The sequence below is a fragment of the Anthonomus grandis genome, chromosome 5 (genome assembly GCF_022605725.1).
Source record: "Anthonomus grandis grandis chromosome 5, icAntGran1.3, whole genome shotgun sequence".
Taxonomy (NCBI): domain Eukaryota; kingdom Metazoa; phylum Arthropoda; class Insecta; order Coleoptera; family Curculionidae; genus Anthonomus; species Anthonomus grandis.
Window position 1 is genome coordinate 32729039 of NC_065550.1, and position 22242 is coordinate 32751280.

Sequence of the window (22242 nt, forward strand, 5' to 3'; positions counted from 1 at the left end):
ATGACTAGGTTCAAAACCGAGTTCATTTAATATTTGATATAGAATTTCAAATACGTTTTTTTTTTTAAATTGTCAAGGGGGTTGCCTATAAAGAACACGATCCCTATCTATATACATCCTAACCTCATCATGTCAAATTAAACACTTTCTCCATAACCTCACTTTTACTTCTTGTTTGCATGTTGTCTTGTTTGGGATCCTTACTGCCTTACAATTTTTCATAAATAATCAAATAGCTGTTAAAATATTATGTTTTAATTGTAAAATTTAATTATGGAGAATGTTACGACTTTTAAAGATTTAATAAGAACCATAGAAGATGACGAGGAAGTGGAGGATCTATCTGAAAGCTCTGATGTAGAAGTTGAGGCAAGTGTCTTATCTTTATAACCACTTAAATATTATGGTTTAGTATAAATAGGGGCTTAATGGGCCTGAGAGATTATACAGTGTGCAATAAGCAATTTGGAGTATCTATTATAAGTATATATAATCTAGATATAAATCTATACCTATCTATAAATCTTGTAATTATAAAGCATTTATACTCCAGAGATAACCTCCAATGCTGTAGAAAGTACAGCTTTGCTTAGTAAGTTTTAATGTTAGCAACATCTTTAAAGTCTTTGGGTCCACAGCCACAAAAATTTATTTTTAACCAGTCGTTACTTCACTGCCAGTCTCGATTTCCCAATGCTGTACTGAAAAGACCTTTCGATAAAAAACAATAATAAGTCATAAATGAAGTTGTCATTTCATGTTTATGCTATATGTGATATATTTGTTATATTTATTTGTTTCTTTGAATTATTTTCACCAAATTTGTTGAAATTATAAAAATTAAAGAAGAAAAAGAGAGAATGAAAATAAAAACAGATTAAAAGGTAACAAAACCCAGTGCTTGTAAGCTAAATGTAATTATAACTCCATAAACAAAGTTGATAAATATTTGTATTAAGGAAGTAGCTCATCCAATTATCCTTAAAATTTCTGTACCTGTACAAGAAAGGCTCATTGATTCACACAATAATTATTGACCGTGAGTACCCATATTCTTCAAAAGTATATAAAATTGCTTATAACTGTAATAGGAAATTTTTTTAAAAACAATCAACTATTTACCAACTCACAGTTTGTGATAAGTAGGCTACTTAAAATCTAGGAACATATCGAGGCTCTTTTTTGTGACCTTACAAAAGCCATTGATTGTGTCTCACCTCATTTACTGATCAGTAAGTTGTGACAATATAAATTTAATGAGTTTAGTATTAAATTACTGCATTCAAATATTATGTGTCTCAGAAAACAGCTTGTTGATTTTAAAGTAAAGTAAAGTTAATTCATGCTTATGAAAAAAAAAATTTTTTTACAATCGTCACAAGTAGATAAATACATATTAAAAAATTATTTCACTTTACAAATTATTAAAGTTTTACATTGCAAATTAAAATCCTTATCTAAAATATTAAAAAAATAACACCCAAGATACAATTTCACAAATACTAAATAAAATAATCACAATTTACAAACAGTTAAAATTTTGGAGACCCCAATATCAATTTCAATTTCCTAAAACCTATTTTTGTTTCATTTTCACCAATTTTCACAGTTGAGCTTGTAGATACTCATCAAAGCTGTAGAAGGCTCTATCAGCAAGTAATTTTTTTACTGAGGCATCAAAAAGTTTTTCATTTAGAGCTTTAATATTATTAGGAAGTTTATTAAAAATGCTTGGGGCATAATAAGTAGTTGAGATACGAGATTTATTGAGTCTTAGAAAGTGCATTTCCAGGAAATCTACTTGTCAAGTGCTGTGCTGTGAGTATGAATTTCTGATCTCTGGGTATATTTATGTAAATTATTTTTTGTATATATTAGACATTCAAAGATATACTGTGATGGAAGTGTAAGAATTTTAAGTTTTTTCAAAGAATCTCTCACATCGTCCCTGAAACCCAGACCCTCGACAACCCTCAGAGCTCTTCTCTGCAGTTTAAAGATTCTCCTAGCTTGAGGTGCATGACCCCAAGCCAAGAGACCATAATTGCAGATGGACTGTATTAGCCCATGGTAAACCATTAACAAAACATCCTTATCTACTGTGCCTTTTAATGGTTTTAAAAGAAATATTTATTTTGCCAATTTATTTGCAATGAACTCCACATGCTTATCAAATATCATAGTAGGATCTAAGTGAACACCCAAGAATCTCACCCCATCTGAACTCTCAACATTGGTACCCTCTGTATTTCTCAAAGAGAATAGGACTTCCTCCGTTTTGTTGACATTTAGGCTATTTGCACTGAACCACTTACCCAAATCTGACTTCACCTCCACCAGCATCAGCTCCAGTTCTTGCAAACTAGTACTCCTGCAAAGAGCAGTAGCGTCGTCAGCAAACAGCAGCAGCCTAGACTCAATTGACCTGTCGATATCATTGACATAAATAATAAAGAGGAGTGGCCCCAAAGTGAACCCTGTGGCACACCATGAGTTATTTTGCATTCTTCTGATAAAGCTCCACCCGAACAGGTTTTCTGTACACATCCAACAAGATAAGTTTCAAGAAGTGATAAACTGGACGGGATCAGACCATAAAGTTTAAGCTTGCTCAGAAGGATCCTATGAGATATGCATTCGAAGGCCTTTGAAAAGTCACAGAAAATTGCCTCAACATGGGATCCCATTTCAAAGCCCTCAACCACATACTCCAGAAGATCCAGTATAGCCTTAACAGTCGATTATTTTTTCCTAAACCCATACTGAAAGTTTTTGAGGATTTCATTTTGTTCAAAATAGATATAAAGTTGATTTTTTAAAAGTAGCTCAAAAACCTTCGATTTTGGATTTTTGTTAAAGGATATATTAAATGCTCTTTTAATTGTTTTAGAAGAGGGACATTCATTCCATATATGTCTCTAGAATGTTTATTTTTTAAATTACTTATAGCATCTCTAACTTGTATATACGTCACTTCACTAAAAGAAAAACCCCCCACAGGGACACCCGACAGGCAGACCTGATCCATAAATGATTCAGCAGTGACCGTGGCCAGTGGAATCTTCTTGAGAATTTCCTCAGCTATACCTGAAAAAAATGTATTGAACTCGGATGCAGTAAGACCCACGGGCCGCTCACTATTCACCTTCTTTCTTTGGCCATTTACAATCTGCCAAGAAGCTTTCGTTCTATTATCAGCCTGTAGTATATATTGAGAGTTTGCCACCCTTTTTGCAGATATAATTTCTTCCCTATACCTTTTTCTAAAGATTTTGACCTGTTCTGCAAGTTGTAGACATTTATTATTGCTATACAAGGAGTTTAAGAAATGCAAGGTTTCGCGCATTTGCTTTAAATGATTAAACCAAGAGACCTGACAGTTTCCCACCACACTCTTCTTTTTTACTGAGAATGATGCATCCATTGCATTCACTAACAAACCAATAAAAAATGATGCTATTTCATTTACAGTATCAGGGGAGCATAGAAAACCCCCAGTCAACACTTTCCAAAATTTTGAACATGTTTTGGATACCCCTCTGTGTTATTGGTCTATGAAAAATTTGCTTTGTGTGAGTTGTACTTTGCATGTTTACAAAATGAACTTTAATTTGAACGGCTTTATGATCTGATAGAACAGCCGCGAGAACATTTACTGAAAACGTAAGAGTATCTCTAAAAAAATATTATCAATGCAATTCAAATGCCTCGTATTTTCAAAAATTTCCTGTGAAAACCCATAAGATTTTAAAATATCGAAAAAATATATAGTTGTTCCTGATAAAGTATTAAAATTGATATTAAAATCTCCAGTAATACAGATAAAATTATTGTTCACAGTTAAAATTTCAAGAAGGCTAATTACTACATTTATAAATACATTAAAATCACCTGCTGGTGGGCGGTACAGGGCCACTTTAACCATACTTCTGCTTTTTATTCCAATGACAGCAATCTCGCAGCTCCTCTCCACCTATAGTTCAACCAAGTCTTTTCTTTCCATTGCGTCTATAGATGTTTTGGTTAGGATCAATGCACCTCCATGCTTATAGGTTTTCCTTGTATAACTTGACACATGCTTATACCCCTCGATGTAGAAAGACTCAAGCTCATTTTCAGAAAGGAAGTGCTCTGTAAGGCAGACACAGTCCACCTTTTCTTGAGTTTCCAAAAGGAACACTTCCAGTTCTTCAATTTTGTTTCTAATTGAGCATACATTTTGATGTATTATTGTTAAAAATGTTTCTGCTTCTGTCGGGAGTTGTGCACAGGTCCTCAAGGTGTAAAAAATGATTTATAATGATACCTTCTCCCCAAAGGTCATAATACAACAATTCTGAAAATAGCGACACCTAAAATGAAGAGATTTTGGCTGCTATAAGTGAGACCCAATTAAATGCAACAGATTAGTTTAATAGTAATCAACTGCATCTAAAGAAAACAAAAACAGCTAATGGCTAAATGTGTCTGACAGTGTGTGTTTTCTTAGGGGTACAATAAATTGCAAATTAACATGAAACATTTATTGAGTCAAAATTTTCTCATGCAATATTGGTATGGGAGCACATTTCATAGTTTTTAAAAGACTATTCATCAGATTACAAAATAATAATAATAATATGAATCTTATGTAAGGACTAACAACAATTCCATTCAAGTAAATATTGCTTTATTGTGTATCTGGCATGAATAAATTATGTTTGTGTTTATTTAGTTCCAACCGTCAAAACAAATCGGCAAAAAAAACGAAACCTTCGCCGAGGACTTTACGTTTGTCAGCACCGAAGAGGAATACAACAAAGACTCCTGGAATGACATAAAAAAGTACATCAAAAGAAAAGCGAAATCGAAAACCGACGATAAAATCAACAAACACAGGCCTAAGCAAAACGATGAAGAAAACAACAGTGACGCAGAAGAAAAACAAGATTCAGGTGCCGAATTGGATTTATCAGATGACGAACTTGCTCATGATCGAATCACTGCCAAAAAAAAGAAGATACTAGGCAAAAATAATAAAGAAGAAGAAGAGCCAGGGAATGAGCAGCATTTCGATGGGAACAACGACATTATGAACTTCCAACAAATGAACTTATCTAGGCCCCTGTTAAAATCCATATCGGATATGAAGTTTGTCCATCCCACTCCTATTCAATGCGCCACCATTCCTGTAGCCCTTTTAGGTAGGGATATTTGCGGTTGTGCAGCTACTGGCACAGGTAAAACAGCCGCTTATATGCTACCTACCTTGGAAAGACTCTTATACAGACCTACAGAAGCAACGTCCCTTACAAGGGTACTAGTTTTAGTGCCCACCAGAGAACTTGGTGTGCAAGTATACCAAGTATCCAAGCAGTTATGTCAGTATACTGATATCCAGTTAGGTGAGTTGAGAAGTGTTACATTTTTTCCAGTTTTTTATAATTAACTATTTTAATCTGAATCTATATTATGTATACATTTTAAAAAAGTAACCATGCCCTTTGTTTGTTTAATTGATATCATTTAATCAAGTTCAAGGCAATTGAATGCCTGGATGAAATTAACCACTCCCTTGAAATCACATAATCAAGTTACAAGGCAATTAATGTTTTTTTCCAGGCAGTTAAATGCCTGGAAGAAACAAACCAAGACCTTTGTTTCTTTAACTGAAGTCACATAATCAAGTTACAAGGTACTTAATGTTTCTTTTCCAGGCAATTGAATGCCTGGAAGAAACTAAGCATGCCAATGAATATAACAAAAATAACTTTCTATATCTATAAATCTATATGCATTTATAGCTTCTTAATTTTTTTATTTAATTCCCTTGTATTTTTACATTAATTTAATGAATGTAATATGCAACTAAATGCTTGCATTATGTAATCATAATATTTTACACTGCAGGGTGGTATGAACGATGAAACTTACTTTTTCGATAAATTTGATACCCCTGTATATATTGTTTTGAAGATTGGTGTGCTGGTAGATGGTCTAAAATTTCCCTAATTGAAACTCTTATGTGGCTGTTTAATAATCATTTTGCTGTAGCCTCAATTATTGTCCAATCATTTTTATAATTAATTTCCTTAATGGTTTTCTCTATTTTTCTTGGAATGATTAATGTACCATCGCAAATCACGAAAGATTAGAGAGCTCTGGTTCAAGTACTCTTATAGATTTAAAATTGTTTTTTTTTTAATTCTGTAGGCCTAAAATTGATCAAATAATCACCATAGGTATTCAAAAGGCAATCAACAATCTCCCAATCAATGATAGTATCAATTTAATTGTTAATAAATTTTGTTTTCACAAATGTAATTGAAAGTTTGTGATAATCTTTAAATTTTAATAATCAACGTTTTCTTTGATATTTTTCAGTATTCAGTATATTACGGTAATTAACCAATTTACAAAATAAATATAGTATATAAAATATTCAACAAAATAAGATTTTATATCGCAATAATGCACTTGAAGTATTAGTACTATCATTAAATATCTAGCATAAATAACAGATAACAGGTAACATCAATAAAATTAAATAAAATATAAGGACAACAATGGTTTAAAACAAAGTAACTGCAATAGAAAAGAAGACACACAAAGTCAAGATATAAAATTATATTGCACTTAACCAGATTTTAAAACTCGTTGAAGTGAACTCAGAGAACAATGAAACAAATCTATACTGACACTATTTGAGTTAATCATCATTCTACCTATTGCACAGTTTTCACCATACAGTGTACGATGTTGTTCAAGGTAGAATAATCTAGTCTGTCTCAGCACTGTAGTAGGAGGAACATTTTAATTAAGCTGACACAACAACTCAGGAGACTGTATTACATTGTTAAGAATCTTGTATGTTGTGACAATATCGCCATTTTTACGTCGAGTCTCCAACTTTTCAAGCAATATACATTTCACTGTAATTAATATCAATACAAGGAATATTAAGCTTGTAAGCAATGTATCTTATGAATCTTACGTTGAACTCTTTCGTTGACACATTATATATTTAGCATAATAAGGTGACCATATACATTAATTCGACTCAAGTTGACTGCGAACCAATGAAAAATACAGAAGTTTGATGGAATCAATACTGCTGAAATCATGAGTGTGCCTCTTAATAAAACCCAACATTTTATAAGCTTTATTACACAGGTTTTCAATATTTTTTGAAAAAGTTAGTCTGCAATCAAAAAGCACCCCAAGATCATGTATCTCTGATACCTTCTTAATAAGTGAACTCATTAGATGGTACTGATGAAATGGTGGACTAAAACTCCTGGTAAATTGAATATATATGCAGTTTTTAGCATTTAGGACCATTCTATTGTTCTTGCACCATAATTCAAATTTGTGAAGATCAGAACAAAGTTCATGATGTGCCAAGTTACTGTCTATAATTCTAAAAATCTTAACATCATCAGCAAAAAGCAACACATTACAATAATCAAAACAATGAACAACATCATTAATAAAAAAGGGGGTACCCTGAGGAACCCCAGAAGTCACTGTAAAAGGACTAGAATAAAAGTTATTTATCTTTACAATATGTGTTCTTCCAGACAGATATGACTTCAACCAGGCCAAAAGACAACCACCATTGCCATAGAGTGACAACTTCGCAACCAGGAGAGAATGATCAACCTTGTCAAAGGCCTTGGAAAAGTCAGTATATATGGAATTAACCGACATACCGCTCTCCAAGGCCCCCGACAAAGCTGTTTGGTAAAGCAACAAATTAGTGGTAATGGACCTACCCCTGACAAACCCATGCTGCTGCTTAGTTGAGATTATGTTTTTAAATTTCTTTGATAAAAAATCTGTGACAAAACTTTCAAGAACCTTTGCAAAGTGACAAGCCAGAGAAACAGGACAATAGTTTTTCACATCATCCCTCTGACCTGTATTCTTAAATATAGGAGTCAAATAATTTAACTTCCATGAGGTTGGAAATCTACCCGTCTTGAAAGACAAATTATAAATCAGCCATAGTGGACGTGCCAAAGCAAAAGCACAGTGTTTTATGAAGACAGCTGGAATACAGTCAGGCCCAGGGCCCTTATTAACATTGACATTAGTTAACTTTTCAAAGACTTCAGATATTTGTACATGCATTTCATTAATATCAAAAGAACATGCAATATCAGGCTGCGAAAATTTCTGAACATCAAATTCATTAGGAGAGTAGACTGAAGAAAAATATTGTGCAAATAAAGGTGCTATTTCATGGCCATTTTCACCCACTGCATCTAAATATTTCACAGTAGATGGAATACTGTTATTTTGTGTCTTATCTCTTATATATTTCCAGAAATATTTAGGGTCACCGGAAATAGCAGATTGGGTTTGCTCAATATAGTGTGAGTAGCACTGATCGGCCTGATTTTTACAGATTGCTCTAAGATTACCGAACATTTCATAGTCTTCAACGGCCTTAGACTGTTTATACTTTGCATGTGCCAATCTTTTTTGCAAAACATTTGATTTCAATTCTGCGCTGAACCATATTGGAAACTTGAATTTATTGTTAATTTTTATGATAGGTACAAAATAGGTGAGAGCGTTGCCCAATGCATTATACAAACAGTCCACATTAGCGTTAACATCGGATGAGAATAAACTATCCCAATCCGCATTAAGAAGGTAGCTGTTAAGACCTGCATAATCTGAAGTCGTGTATTTCTTCACAATAATCAAGAGATTCAAAATTGTTTAACTTTATAAAAATCACCAATGCAGGATGATGTCAATCACATTTAACTAAAAGATCATTTGAGCATGATAGGGTATCATTACTATTGTTACTAAAAACTAGATCTAGATATACCCCATTTGCATTTTGAATGTTATTGATCTGATACATGTTAAGGTATGGCATTGTTTCTAGTAAAGATTCTGCAGGCCCCACCACACCACTACTAAACATTCCAAGCAAGTCATTACACCAAGTCAATTTTGGTAGATTAAAATCACTGGCAATCAAAATTGAGCTGTCACCATAGTCTCCGGCCACCCTCTCGGTTGTCTCCCAAAAATGTTGGTAGTCTTCGGGTTTAGAATTGGGAGGTGTGTAAAAGCAACAAAAAATTCGTCTTACTTTACCAAAAATTAAGGAAACCCAGATGGCTTCAGATTCTTCATGAGCCACAGGCAGCAATTCAGCAATAGAGACGAGCGAACAGCAATAAGTACTCCACCATTCCTGGTTTTACCAGTCCGTTCAAGACATCTGTCCCGTCTATAAATAGTAAAGCTATGCAGACCCAGTTCACTGTCCAAGAAGTTGCTGTTCAATGAAGTTTTACTCAACATCATAATACCATATACTGAAGTTGAAGCATTTTTGCAAACTTTGTTCTTAAGCCATTTACATTCTGATAATTAACTGTCGCCTCATTAAGAGCTTTTCAAGAAATTTTCAATTCTTGTTTAAAATTTAAATGATTGATGCAAGAAATGCAAATTAAGGAGCGATTCATATACTCCTATTACTTGGAATTGATTTTCAAATATCTATGCAGTATATCTATGAACCTAAAATTGATTATTATTGATTAATTACATTATCACCATCGTGATGCCAGAAATAGTCAAGTTCTACTTAAAAATACAAATATTTTCTGGTCTGATCATTTTGGTTTCAATTATTCTTGATTCATCTTATTTTTCTTAAAAATCAAGAAATGTTTGGTAGTTTTTTAATCAATATACATAATTACGGGAATTCATTGTTAATGCTTTATTATAAGGTTTTCATGGAAAATGTCTTTTATTACTTTTAACAGATACAACAATAACAAATTTAGTCAGATGCTTCTGCTGGCTTAAGGATAATTTTTCCTTAAATCATGGTAGTGATTTTTTAAATCTGAAATTGATTAACTGATCATTATGGTATCACCAGGAGATATTGAAGACAATTATTGTATCTATTCCCATAATTTCATTATATGGAGACTATCAAAGGAACTGATTCTTAATGTTATTGATAATTATTTTAAAAAAAAATCAATTTTTAATTTTGCTTGGCCTGGAATTGGTTAAATAACCATTGTACCGATTTAAGCAATCATCAAACTGTGGAATAATTCTTGATTATTCTAGATTTCATCAAAATCAGGACATTTTATTTTAATAATAGAAAATTACATAGATTTTTATTATATATCTTATTATAGGACCCTATTCTTAATGCTATTGATGATCAATTTCGTTAATTTTTCTTAGTTTTTTATTGAATTATTAATGCGCTAAATAACAACATTTATCAAATATTCAAGAAAAATCATTGTATAGATTGTATCAGCATAGAAATGATTAAGTAATTATCCAACAGTTTTTAATTATTCTATATTTTACCAAAATCAGGACTAAATATGATAAATTTCGATAAATCTTATCATAAGAACTAATTCTTGGTACAATTGATAATCATTTCTATTAATTTTCTTTAATTGTTTTTTTCAACTATTGATGAGGAAATCAAAGCAGATACAGTTGAATATTTTTTTTACTAGTATAGAACAATTATTAATTATTAAGACATTTTATACATATTTCACAAAATTGAAGTAAAATCATAAATATCGTGTTATCAGAACTCATTCTTGATACTATTGATGATTTGAAAAATTTATTACATTTGATGCTATTAATAGTTTTCATTATTTTTCGATATTCGGATTGTTGATGCACTAAACAAACAACCTCCCTATTTAAATTGTGTATAGCGGTTTTCCTATACACAATTCTGTTCAATTGGGCTTTTAACTGAATATTTTTTTAAAAGGAACGTGTACGCCACTGATTTTTCTTGTAATAAAGATCTGTTGGTAATGTTTCGCCCGATGCACGGTTTTCGCATAAAAAAACCAATATTGTGGATAGCCATCATAACGCCTAACTATGATTATCTTGATTAAGTGTTACTTTTATTATCAGCATTTTTTTTTTGAAGTTTTCCCTGTAAAACATTCGAATACATGAATCAAATTTATCTTATTTTACAGAAAAAAGTAAGTCTTTTTCGTTCAACTTTACCACCCTCTAGTGTAGGACATATGTTCGTAGGAAATTTTTTGCTTGATTTCGTCCGAAGGAATACGCCCCTGAATTTTGTCGCAACATAAAAAAACACCCTGTATAATATTCAAATTATAAGAACAACTTTATTACAAAAATACATTTTTTATTGAAATTTCTTTAATGTTGACTACAATGAAACATTTGTACCTGAGTCGGGAAAGAAAATGATTTTACCCCTAAATAATCCATAAATCCGAGGTTAATTCGACTGTGACACTTATTCAGGTTTGGCTGTGGGCGGACTGGACCTAAAAACCCAAGAAAACATCTTGAGAAAGAACCCGGATATCGTCATAGCCACTCCGGGTCGTTTAATCGACCATTTAAAGAGCACCCCCACCTTTGGTCTGGATTCGATCGAGGTACTGATCCTGGACGAGGCGGATCGTATGCTGGACGAATATTTCGCGGAACAAATGAAGGAGATCATCAAACAATGCTCCAGAACGAGACAGACGATGCTCTTTTCGGCCACGATGACCGAGGAAGTGGAAAACCTGGCGGCGGTGTCTCTGGTCGATCCGGTCCGGTTGTTTGTCGACAGTAACAAAGACGTCGCTTTTAATTTGAGGCAGGAGTTTGTCAGAATTAGGTGCGAGTCTCTTTAGTAAATTGAGCCATTAAGGTCTATTCACACACGTCAGTTCCGTCTCAGTCTAATTCAGTCAACATTTGTGACGGCTATTCATACATATCAGTCAAAAAATTGTTCACTGATTATTGTTAAGTTGTAGTAGGGTTTCTCTAAAAATTTGCGAAATGGCTAGTTTTACAGAGGATGAATTAGCAATGATTGCTATAGCTCTTGATGAAGAAGAAGAAGAACCGACCCAAACCCGAAAGAGGAAGTGGGTACATAAGGCGTGGTTGAAAAGAGAAACTTAGGGAGAATTCAGTACACTGTACCGGGTGTTTCAAATTCGAGCCACATCATTGGGATTTCGGAAACGGTAAGAGATACAGGGTCGGTTAAATTGGGGCAAAGTTGCGTATTCTTATGCTTAACAAAATGCCGTTTTAAAATTTAAAAATTCCGACTACGTACGAAGTTATTCGGAAAATACCGAAATTTTGGAAAATCGTTTTTATTTTTTTGTGAGGTTATTTGAAAACATATTTTAAAATAATTGACACTTTATTATTGTCACTTTTTCTCCTCTACCAGATGGCGTCGTCAAATTTAAAATCCGACGTTTCGTCTTTTGGCAACCATCATCAACTTTATTTTTTTAAATACGGCCCTGAAATTTTTTTTACTCATTTTAATTCCCCTTTTTATTCTTAGAGAAATGACATATCACATAGTTTAATTTTCCAAGATTTTGATGTCAAAAATTTACTTTTATTAAAAAAAAGTTAATACTGTCCTGTTGTTTGAAATAAAAAGTAATAATTTATCTTAACACTATCATTTATTGAATAAATCAATGTTTTTGACGAAATTTTTTAATTATTAACATGGTAAAAATAGTATAAATTTGATATATTATACTAAATTTTAACAATAACAATAGTAACAACTATAATTTATTACTACCCACATAGCAAAATTATATACCTAGCATGTGCTTAGAATCGACTTTTACGTATAAGAATATTGGAAATATGTGCTGAGCATGTGCTAAGAATTATAGTTATATGTACTGAGAAAATGCTCAGCATATACTTTTGGCCGCAAGTAGCATATGCTATGCACTAGGATTAGGAATGTTCTAGAAATATACTGGGAATACTTGGCTATATATGCATAGCACATTCTTGGAACATACTTGCTACAAAAATCAGCTACATAAAATATGCTTATAAAATTTATTCAATAAAAATCACATAATGCCACATATTTTATACATTATTGTCCTCTTGTGTATTCCGTTTGTCAGCCAATCTAAAAAATAGAAATGTTGGAGAATATATTTTGTTTTTTCAGAATTTACTTAACATCGGTTACATATCAATATTGAAACCAAACCAAAAATCATGATAAAAGGCTAATAACTAATCTAAAATAAATAAAACCATATGCACTTACTTTTCACTTCTCTTGTTTTTGTTTTGCAATCTTTCCTTTGCCTTGACCAGCCATCTTTTTATTTCACTGATTATTTCATCATCACACGCATTTGAGGTTCATTTATTACATCTCACTGCATCTAAAAAGAAAAAGTTCCATTAATAGTTATTTCAAATCTGTGATTTTTCCTAATGATGTATAGTGTTTTGGACTACGGAGATATAAAAAAAAAAACAATTTTTTCTATGAACCACAGCTGGGTTTACAAAAATTTATTGTTGTTAAACACGTTGTTAAACATTTGACGTCTTTATTGTTGTTAAACAACCTGACATCCTTAATAAACTTAATATAGATTTTAAAAAATCAACAATATAAAGGAGCTTTTTGCTGGCCCTATTTTAATTTTGGATAATAAAATTCTTGGATTAAATTTATAACCATATGGTTCTACAGTTAGAAAAAAAAGGAATTACACAAACTACTATACATACTTACCAATTATAACTCTGGATAGGGTCATAGAGTGTCATCTGAAGTCAGCAAAAGTTCTGTTTCAGTTTTTTTGGTCACTATGCGTCTAAGTGAACGTTTACTTTTTGGTTGTTTTTTTGTTGACATTTTATGTGATACCTCTTCAAACTTAACTTAAACACAATAACTAAAACTAATTAGAAAAATTAAAACCTATCAAACTAGGTATAAATTGAAATATTACAAACTAAAAAAGCTGTGTACCTACCTACACTAATACCTAGATCCTTAGAACACACAAGACAGTCTTCTTTTTTGAAATTTCAATAAAACTCAGAGTCTTCTGAAGAATACCCCTGCTTAATGTTTTTTTGGAATTTAATGTTCCTAAACCTAACCCTCAATCCTCATTTATGTACATTGCTACAGTAAACCCTCACGGTATACACTATTTTTATACACGATTTTGACTACGGAACTACAGGCCTCGTATACGATAATAAAAGTTTCTCAAAGAAAAGAACAGAGAACAAAACGGAAAATAAAAAATAAACACCGATATTCGTTCGATCGTTTGTCTATGACACCGATGGCGTCAAAAATGTGAAAAATACCGGCTGGCCCCACTACCGGCTGAGGCAGTAGCACCAGGTGGCGCTATTGTCATGTTGTTTTGTATAATATATCCCGGTATATCATAAGCATATGCTACGCACATCGTCTGAAGTATATCCTATAAAGTATTTTATAAGAATATGGCGAAATATTCTTAGCATATGTTATGAATAAATGCACGGGAACATACGTCTAAGAATATAGGTGGTACATAACTATATCTTGGTAGAACATGTTAAGAATATGAAAATAAGAATATACGTTCAATCACATTCTGGGTATATGCTATAGATATGAATATGCTTCTCATTGCTATGTGGGTAATTTGTATGTTGAACAACACAAACTAAAAATAATAGAACTTAATGCGAAAAAATGCAATATTTTAAGTTTAAAGTAAATATTCAAATAGTTGACCCTGCACCTCAATACATTTCTGTATCCTTCTACGTAAATTTCCAGACACTGCCCGCTGGATAGTCCTGGCTCGTATACCCCTTAATTCTGTCAATAAATTTGCACGTAAAATGTTTATATCATTTGGGGTGTTCTTAAATAGTCTGTTCTTTAAATAGCCCCAAAGAAAATAATCCAACGGGGAAAGATCGGGACTTCTAGCTGGCCAGCGCACCACCCCTTGATTTCCAATCCACTGATTAGGAAAATTATGATTTAAAAATCGTGTGACATTCCTTCCATTATAGGGTGGTGCACCATCCTGCTGCCACCACAAATCGCGGATAATATCAAGAGGTTCATTTTCAAGAACATCGAATATATTTGGCAGAATTAAATCTAAATAGCGCTCAGCAGTTAAATTACCGTCGTATATAATGGGTCCCAAAATTCGATTCCTGTAAAGACCCACCCAAACATTGAAAGAATTATGCCCCTGTCTTCTTACTTCGCGGTTTTGTCTCGGATTTTCGACTGAATAAAAATGTTCATTATTCCGATTAAATAGCCCGTTGGTCGAAAAGTTACATTCATCTGTCCAAATTATTTTGTTTAAAAAGTCTTCATTATCTTGCAGTTTTTCGGTCAACCAATTGCAAAACTGAAGCCTTCTATCGGTATCTCCATGCCTAAGTTCTTGACTGATATGAAGTTTATAGGGGCGATAGCGATTTTTTCTCAATACTCTGTGGATACGGGTACTTGGCATATTCAATTCACGGGAAAATTGTCTGGTTGAACCTTGCGGATTTTGGGTAACCTTTAACGAAAGCTATCTGATAAAAAGTTATTGTGAAAGTATATCGTTGTAAAACTTACAGCATTAATAATCGCCTGCTCGGTTTCAGGATGCACTCGAGTCCCATACATATTTCGAGGTTTAGTGAAACTTCCATAGAGGCTAAGGTTCCTGTCCAAAGCTCCGAAATACGTATAATTAGGTTGGGGGCGCTCTGGATATTGCTCCAGATATTGTTGGCAGGAGCGTTGCGAATTTCTATTCAAAGAATTGGACCATATCACGTTGTTCGCTGCTGGAGAATACCATTTTTGATTTCACAAAATATCGAAAAAGCCAAATGTCTAACAGATATAAACAATTAATGACAGATGGTCATCCATTTTTTTCTAATTCAAAGCCATCTTTGCTAATAAGAATTTTCAAGTTATTCAGCCGGAGACTTAGACATCAGGTCTGCAGAAAAATTTGTGAAAATATAATATAATATAACATATTAGCAATATTTTTACCATGTTATTGATTGAAAAACAACATCAAGACAATTTTTATTTCAAACAACAGGACAGTATTAACTTTTTTTTAATAAAAGTAAATTTTTGACATTAAAATATTGGAAAATTAAACTATGTGATATGTCATTTCTCTAAAAATAAAAAGAGGAATTAAAATAAGTAAAAAAAATTCCAGGACCGTATTTAAAAAAATAAAGTTGATGATGGTTGCCAAAAGACGAAACGTCGGATTTTAAATTTGACGACGCCATCTGGTAGAGGAGAAAAAGTGACAATAATAAAGTGTCAATTATTTTAAGATATGTTTTCAAATAACCTCACAAAAAAATAAAAACGATTTTCCAAAATTTCGGTATTTTCCGAATAACTTCGTACGTAGTCGGAATTTTTTAAATTTTAAATCGGCATTTTGTTAACCATAAGAATACGCAACTTTGCCCCAATTTAAGCGACCCTGTATCTCTTACCGTTTCCGAAATCCCAATGATGTGGCTCGAATTTGAAACACCCTGTACAGGGAATTAGTCGATGATGAAACCAAATTTTATGAGTATTTTAGAATGTCTAAAGATTGTTTTTATGTGCTTCTTAATAAAATCGAACCTCACTTAAGAAAGCAAGATACTCATTGGAGAAGGGCTATTGCACCAAAGCAGCGACTAGCTGTATGTTTAAGGTAAGTAAATTTCGAAACAGTCTTCATGCCCGCGAAATTCGTTACTTAGTGACAAGTATGACATATTACCTGAATATTAGCATTATTTTACCATAATATAGGCGCCAAAAAAAGGGTAACTATAGGGCCATGCTTGACTTGCTCTGTTTGAAAAATACCTTGTTTTTATGGGACTGCATATTAATGAAAACAGGAAATAATGTTTAATTTAAATTAAATAGTAATTTATTCCAGTTATGATAGAAAATATAAGTTTAGAAAAAATATTTTATTATTAAGGAGTGAAATTTTGATAGTAATTTTGTAACTGATTTTCTGCATGCTGATGGGATTGCTGTGAATCTGAACTGTTACTATACTGTTCATTTCCATCGGTGGATGAATTCAGTGGAGTAGCAACTACTGATGAATTATTTGAATACTGTGCTGTGGATGACCTATTATCGTCAGATGTTGGTCTTTGTCGTGGCCGATATTTTTGCGTAATATTAAATAATTCTGCTTTTGCCAAATGTAATGAATATGGCTAGAGTTGAATCTATAGAAGCTAAGAAAGTGTCAACGGGATGAACGGCAGTATAACTTTCATTTTTCTTTAACAAGTAGTCCATTAATTTTCCAGATGCACTCAATTGGGTTTCCACTTTTTTTGCTTTTTTTATTGGTGATATTCCCGAACCATTCATCTATTAATCTTTCGTCATTCATATTTTTATTTAAAAAAAAACAACAAACTTTTTAGTCAGTCAAAACAAGAAAATATCGTGGCCGACGAATTATGACTGAACGGACACTGAAACGGAACCGACGGCAAAATCCGTAACTGCGCCGGACGGGTGTGAACATGTCGGTTTAAATAAAGGCAACGATATATTTTTTTGTCGTAACTGAGACTGAACTGATGTGTGTGAAAGGTCCTTTGTTGTTGCATTTTTGAGGAGACATCTTTCAGGTCCGGCAAGGAGGCGGACAGGGAGGCCATTTTAGGAGCCCTCGTATGCAGAACTTTTAGGGAGAGTTGCATTATATTCGTGCAAACGAAAAAACAAGCGCACAGACTTCATATCCTGTTGGGTCTGTTGGGGCTTAAAGTGGCCGAGTTGCACGGAAATCTCACGCAACCACAACGTCTGGAGGCTCTCGAGAAGTTTAAAAATAAATCGGTGGACGTTTTGGTGGCCACAGATGTCGCCGCCAGAGGGTTGGATATTCCGGGGGTTAAGACAGTTGTCAACTTTGTTATGCCGTTTTTGTTGGAGCATTATATACATAGGTAAGTTCGATTTGGTCTTTTGGACGTGTTTAATTCCTGTAAGCCTTCTAATTAATTAGACACTTTCCCCAAGTTCTTGGACTTTAAGTTTACTCAAAAGCCACTTCCAGGCATTTGAATGCTTAAAGCTACTTAAGTTCTTGGAATAAGTGTCTTACTTTAAACCACCCTGGAAGAAATATTTTAAGAGCCTGGACTAAGGTAATGATTATTTCAGGTACCTAAAAGACTTAAGAGGCAATCACATTGCTGAAATAACATTCTAAAATTACTCTTCAATGTCTAGAATTAAAACGCCAAAGTCACTTGAGTTAAGTTATGCAAGAAGCTCTTTCTAATCATGAATTACTTATTCTGGGTTCTTGGATTAATCAAAATTTTAATCTAGTTTTTTAGTTCTTTTATTAAATAATATATACAATAAATTCTCTTGGATGCCATGGGTAAAAATGAATTTATGGGGCATCTATAGTATTGTCACGAGATTCACCGTTTTTCCCTTCTTCATATTTCATGCAAACCCCACATTTAACATTATTACCTTTAATAGCTCCATTTTTCTTAGCACAACTATCGTGATGATAATTAGCCTTGCAAATGGAATGCAAGTTACACCATCAATCACGTTTGTTTTGCAGTAATAACAAATTTTGTCAGTGGAACATATCCTACCATTCACCTACCCAATTCAGCAAAAAGCAAGACACAAAAGTAGGGTTGCAAAGTGTAAATCTATCTAGAACGCAGTTTTTCACGCCGGTGAATTACATTTCACAGCGACGTGTAATTATTACAGTTTTCACAAAAAATAAAATACTACAATCACAGAGGGGCCACTGAAAGACTTGCGGACACTATTTTTCACAATTAATTTTCACTATTTCTATCATTTCATAAATGATTTACCCAGTGCGGTTGTATTTGATTGGGGGGTCAAAGAGGTCATAAGAGCCACCACTGGATTTACCTAATTTTTTCCTTAGTGGTTTGTATGCCGGGTATAATTAGGTTTCTAGCTCGTATTTACTTATATAATGCATAACTCTACTATTTACTTGTAAATCAGAGTATAATACAAATTGTGTAATACAGGGTAGGTAGAACGGCAAGAGCAGGCCGAGCAGGTGTGTCAGTAAGCCTAGCGGGTGAACAGGAGCGTAAAATGGTAAAAGATATAATAAAACGGGCAAAATACCCGGTAAAAAACCGCGTCATACCGCCCGATATAATTGAAAAATACCGTCAAAAGATCACGAAACTCGAACCGAAAATCACTCAGATCCTACTTGAAGAGGAGGAGGAACGGCTCCTGAGTAAAGCCGAGAATCAGGCGAATAAAATGGAAAAAATGCTCGCGGGAAGCAAAGACCCGGTGAGACCGTGGTTCCAAACGAAAAAAGAGCGAAAAAGTGAAAAAGATAATTTAAAATTGAAGGTGAATGCGGGCGGTAAGAAGGTTTTAAAAGGGAAAGATAAAAAGGATAAAGGGGGTCAAAATCCCGATCCGGAAAGTGAAGAAATAGCGAAAATTGCCGCGGTACAAGCCCGAATGGTGAAGAAGAAGATCAAACAGAAGAAGATTAATGCGGTGAGGAACGAGGTCGGCGGCGGAGGTGGTCAAGCCGGAGGGAAGAAACGGAAATCGCACTTCGAGGATTTGGTTAATACGAAAAACGCGAAAAAGTTGAGGTATCAGTCGAAGTTTCAGCAAAACAAGCGGGGAAATAAAAAGGGTAAAAGATGATGATAATTTAGTTTTTTTTTAAATAAAGGACTCTGTTTATGAAATGGTGTGTTTTATTTTATATTTAAAACCTGTAGGCGAAAAGTATGAGAAAAGAAACAATTAATTTGCAACAAGTTTTATAAGAAACTAATGTTTTTATTATTAATAGTAATAATGCTTCTTTATATTAAATTTAAAGTGTTTTTCAATTTTGATACACTTTATACAATTTGGCAACTTATAACTGACTGAAAATTCGCATGGTAAAGAATTTTTTAGGTACTCAAATTTATGTTAGCCCATTCACGGACACGTCTACATATGCAGACAGACGTGCAGGGACACGCCTGCATATGAAGACGCAATTTGATCGTCCCCAGAGGACAAGTCTTCAATTGCAGTCGTTATTAGCGTGTACTAAGGTTTAGAAAGATCTGTTGTGTTAAATACTACAATAATACTGAGAATCGTCCCACGAAGCGTATAGTATGCATATATGTAACCTGCGCATGTGTTGACAGTCAGCTGATCTTTTGGCGCCAAGACTGCAAGTGCAGACAAAATCTACATAAGGTTAGACAATCAGACGTGGTGTGTGTCCCAATAAAGTGCACCTGTGTTCGGTAAGTTTTAGAGGTGAAAAATAAGTAGTAGGGGCTCATTTTTTTTTTGGAAATTGTATTTACATATGGTTTTGGCCAGTTTCAATCTGGAGTTGGTGGTGATAATAGAAAACTTTTATGATGAAGTCGAGACTGCTGAATCAGCATCGTCTAGTTCGGATGAGGCTAGTCAACAAAGTGATGAGGATCCTTATCATAACTCTGAAAGTGGGGATGAAGACTATGTTCCATCAAATAATAGCTCTGATGAAACTCAAGAAAGTACCGCTTCTGAGAACGAGGATATCAGTTCAGCATCGAATGACGCAGAACCTTCGTTACCATCGCCAAGCTCTGATCAGTCGGACAGCGACAAGGAATGGCACAGCGACGTTGAAGACATTCCGGATTTCAACTTTGACAACGCAAATGCTGGGATCAAATTAAGATTTGATAATGTACCATCACCGCTGGAAGTTTTCAAAACTTTGTGGGATGATGAAGTGATGGATCTTTTGACATCATGCACTAATGAGTATGGGAAAAAAATGGAAACGACCAACAGACCCCATGCAAGGTATGCGCAAAATTCCAACTCTGCGAAAAATATTCTCCTTGGATCCCCTTTACTACCATCCCATATTTTCCAACGTAATGACTGGAAGGAGGTATGAGCAATTACTACGGGCGTTCAACTGCACCAAGGAAAAAGGAAATGTCGATCGTCTGAATAAAGTTACTTCTCTGCTAAAAATTTTGATACGCAATTATCAAAAAGCCTTTACCCCGGAGGAGGCATTAGCACTGGATGAGTCGCTTTTATTGCACCGAGGCAGATTGAGCTTTAGGCAAACTATAAAAAGTAAACGTGCCAAATATGGAATTAAATTATTTGAATTATGCTCTCCAAATGGGTACAATCATAACATTGAAATATATAAAGGAAAACAGGACGATGGAGAAGTTTCCAGCATTGGTATTCAGACTAATGCAGCCATTTTTAGATAAAGGTCATCACTTGATAATGGACAATTATTATAATAGCGTGGGGTTGTCCAAAATTCTCCTTCATAGAAAAACTCACACGACAGATACTTTGAGATCAAATCGAAAACAAAACCCAAAAGTAGTTACGACAAAAAAACTCAAAAGAAGCGACCATATTTGGAAAAGAAATGGTAAAGTGTATGTCAGCAAATGGAAGGACAAGCGCGATGTTTTGTGCATTACTACCAAATTTCACCCAACGATGATAAAGGTTTCGAATTCTTATGGGAAAAAACTACAAAAGCCAAAAGAAATTCACGAATATAACATGAATATGTCAGGGGTAGACAGATGTGATCAATTTACTTCCTATTATAGCTGCCCCAGAAAATCAATCAGATGGTACAAAAAGGTGATATTTCATCTGTTAGATGTTACAGTTATAAATAGTTTCTTGCTGTATCGAGATATCACAAAATCAAAAACAAATTTACTTCAATTTCGGGAGAGTATCATTAGGGGATTACTTGGGATTCCAAACAATTTGAGAGACGGAAGAAAACTGGTGAACCAAGGTGCAGCAAAAGCTTCAAAAGTTTCAGTCCCTGCGGCACACGTTAAAGCTGAGGAGACAATTGTACCTGAAGTTCTACATGTCTTAGAAAAAATACCAGTCCCGCCCCTCTAAACGCAAAAGTCATTTCCTGCGATGCCGGGAGTGTTCTAAGCATGACAAACGCGGGCAGACATCGTGGAGATGTAAGGTTTGCGAAACGCATCCCCCATTGTGTGTTGGGCAATGCTTTGAAAATTTTCATTCCAATAAATGAATTTCGGTTTTTGTACTACCTATGTTATAAGCATATTAATTAATATTTTTGTAGTTTCTTACTTTTGTGAATAAAAATGTTTATTTTTATACAACCTTTCAAAGATATATTGTCTGCATAAGCAGTCTTGTCCCTATATAACGCAAGTTGTTATCCAAAGGGACAGGTCTGCAATAGCAGTCTGACTGTTTCTTTACGAAAAAACACCACAAACAAAAAAATTCTGACATATAATTTATGACCTTAAGACATGCCG

General features: G+C 33.8%; 1 protein-coding gene and 1 long non-coding RNA gene across 2 annotated transcripts; one reads left to right on the top strand and one right to left on the bottom strand.

Moving 5' to 3' along the window:
- Positions 1-154: 154 nt before the first annotated feature.
- Positions 155-19629, top strand: LOC126736315 (probable ATP-dependent RNA helicase DDX27). Its single transcript, XM_050440613.1, has 5 exons — positions 155-369; positions 4715-5384; positions 11308-11674; positions 17521-17841; positions 18934-19629. The coding sequence occupies exons 1-5, from the start codon at positions 274-276 to the stop codon at positions 19583-19585; spliced, it is 2106 nt and encodes a 701-aa protein (XP_050296570.1). The 5' UTR covers positions 155-273; the 3' UTR covers positions 19586-19629.
- Positions 12130-15677, bottom strand: LOC126736316 (uncharacterized). Its single transcript, XR_007660651.1, has 3 exons — positions 13592-15677; positions 13112-13232; positions 12130-12967 (listed from the first exon to the last, which is right to left on the bottom strand). It is a non-coding gene; the product is annotated as an uncharacterized LOC126736316 (long non-coding RNA).
- Positions 19630-22242: the final 2613 nt, after the last annotated feature.

Excerpts from the sequence above, each read along its gene's own strand:
- LOC126736315 (XM_050440613.1), top strand. The coding sequence starts at position 274 with ATGGAGAATGTTACGACTTTTAAAGATTTAATAAGAACCATAGAAGAT. Across the intron at positions 370-4,714 it reads GCTCTGATGTAGAAGTTGAG|TTCCAACCGTCAAAACAAAT; the intron begins GCAAGTGTCTTA and ends GTGTTTATTTAG. Across the intron at positions 11,675-17,520 it reads CAGGAGTTTGTCAGAATTAG|GTCCGGCAAGGAGGCGGACA; the intron begins GTGCGAGTCTCT and ends GACATCTTTCAG.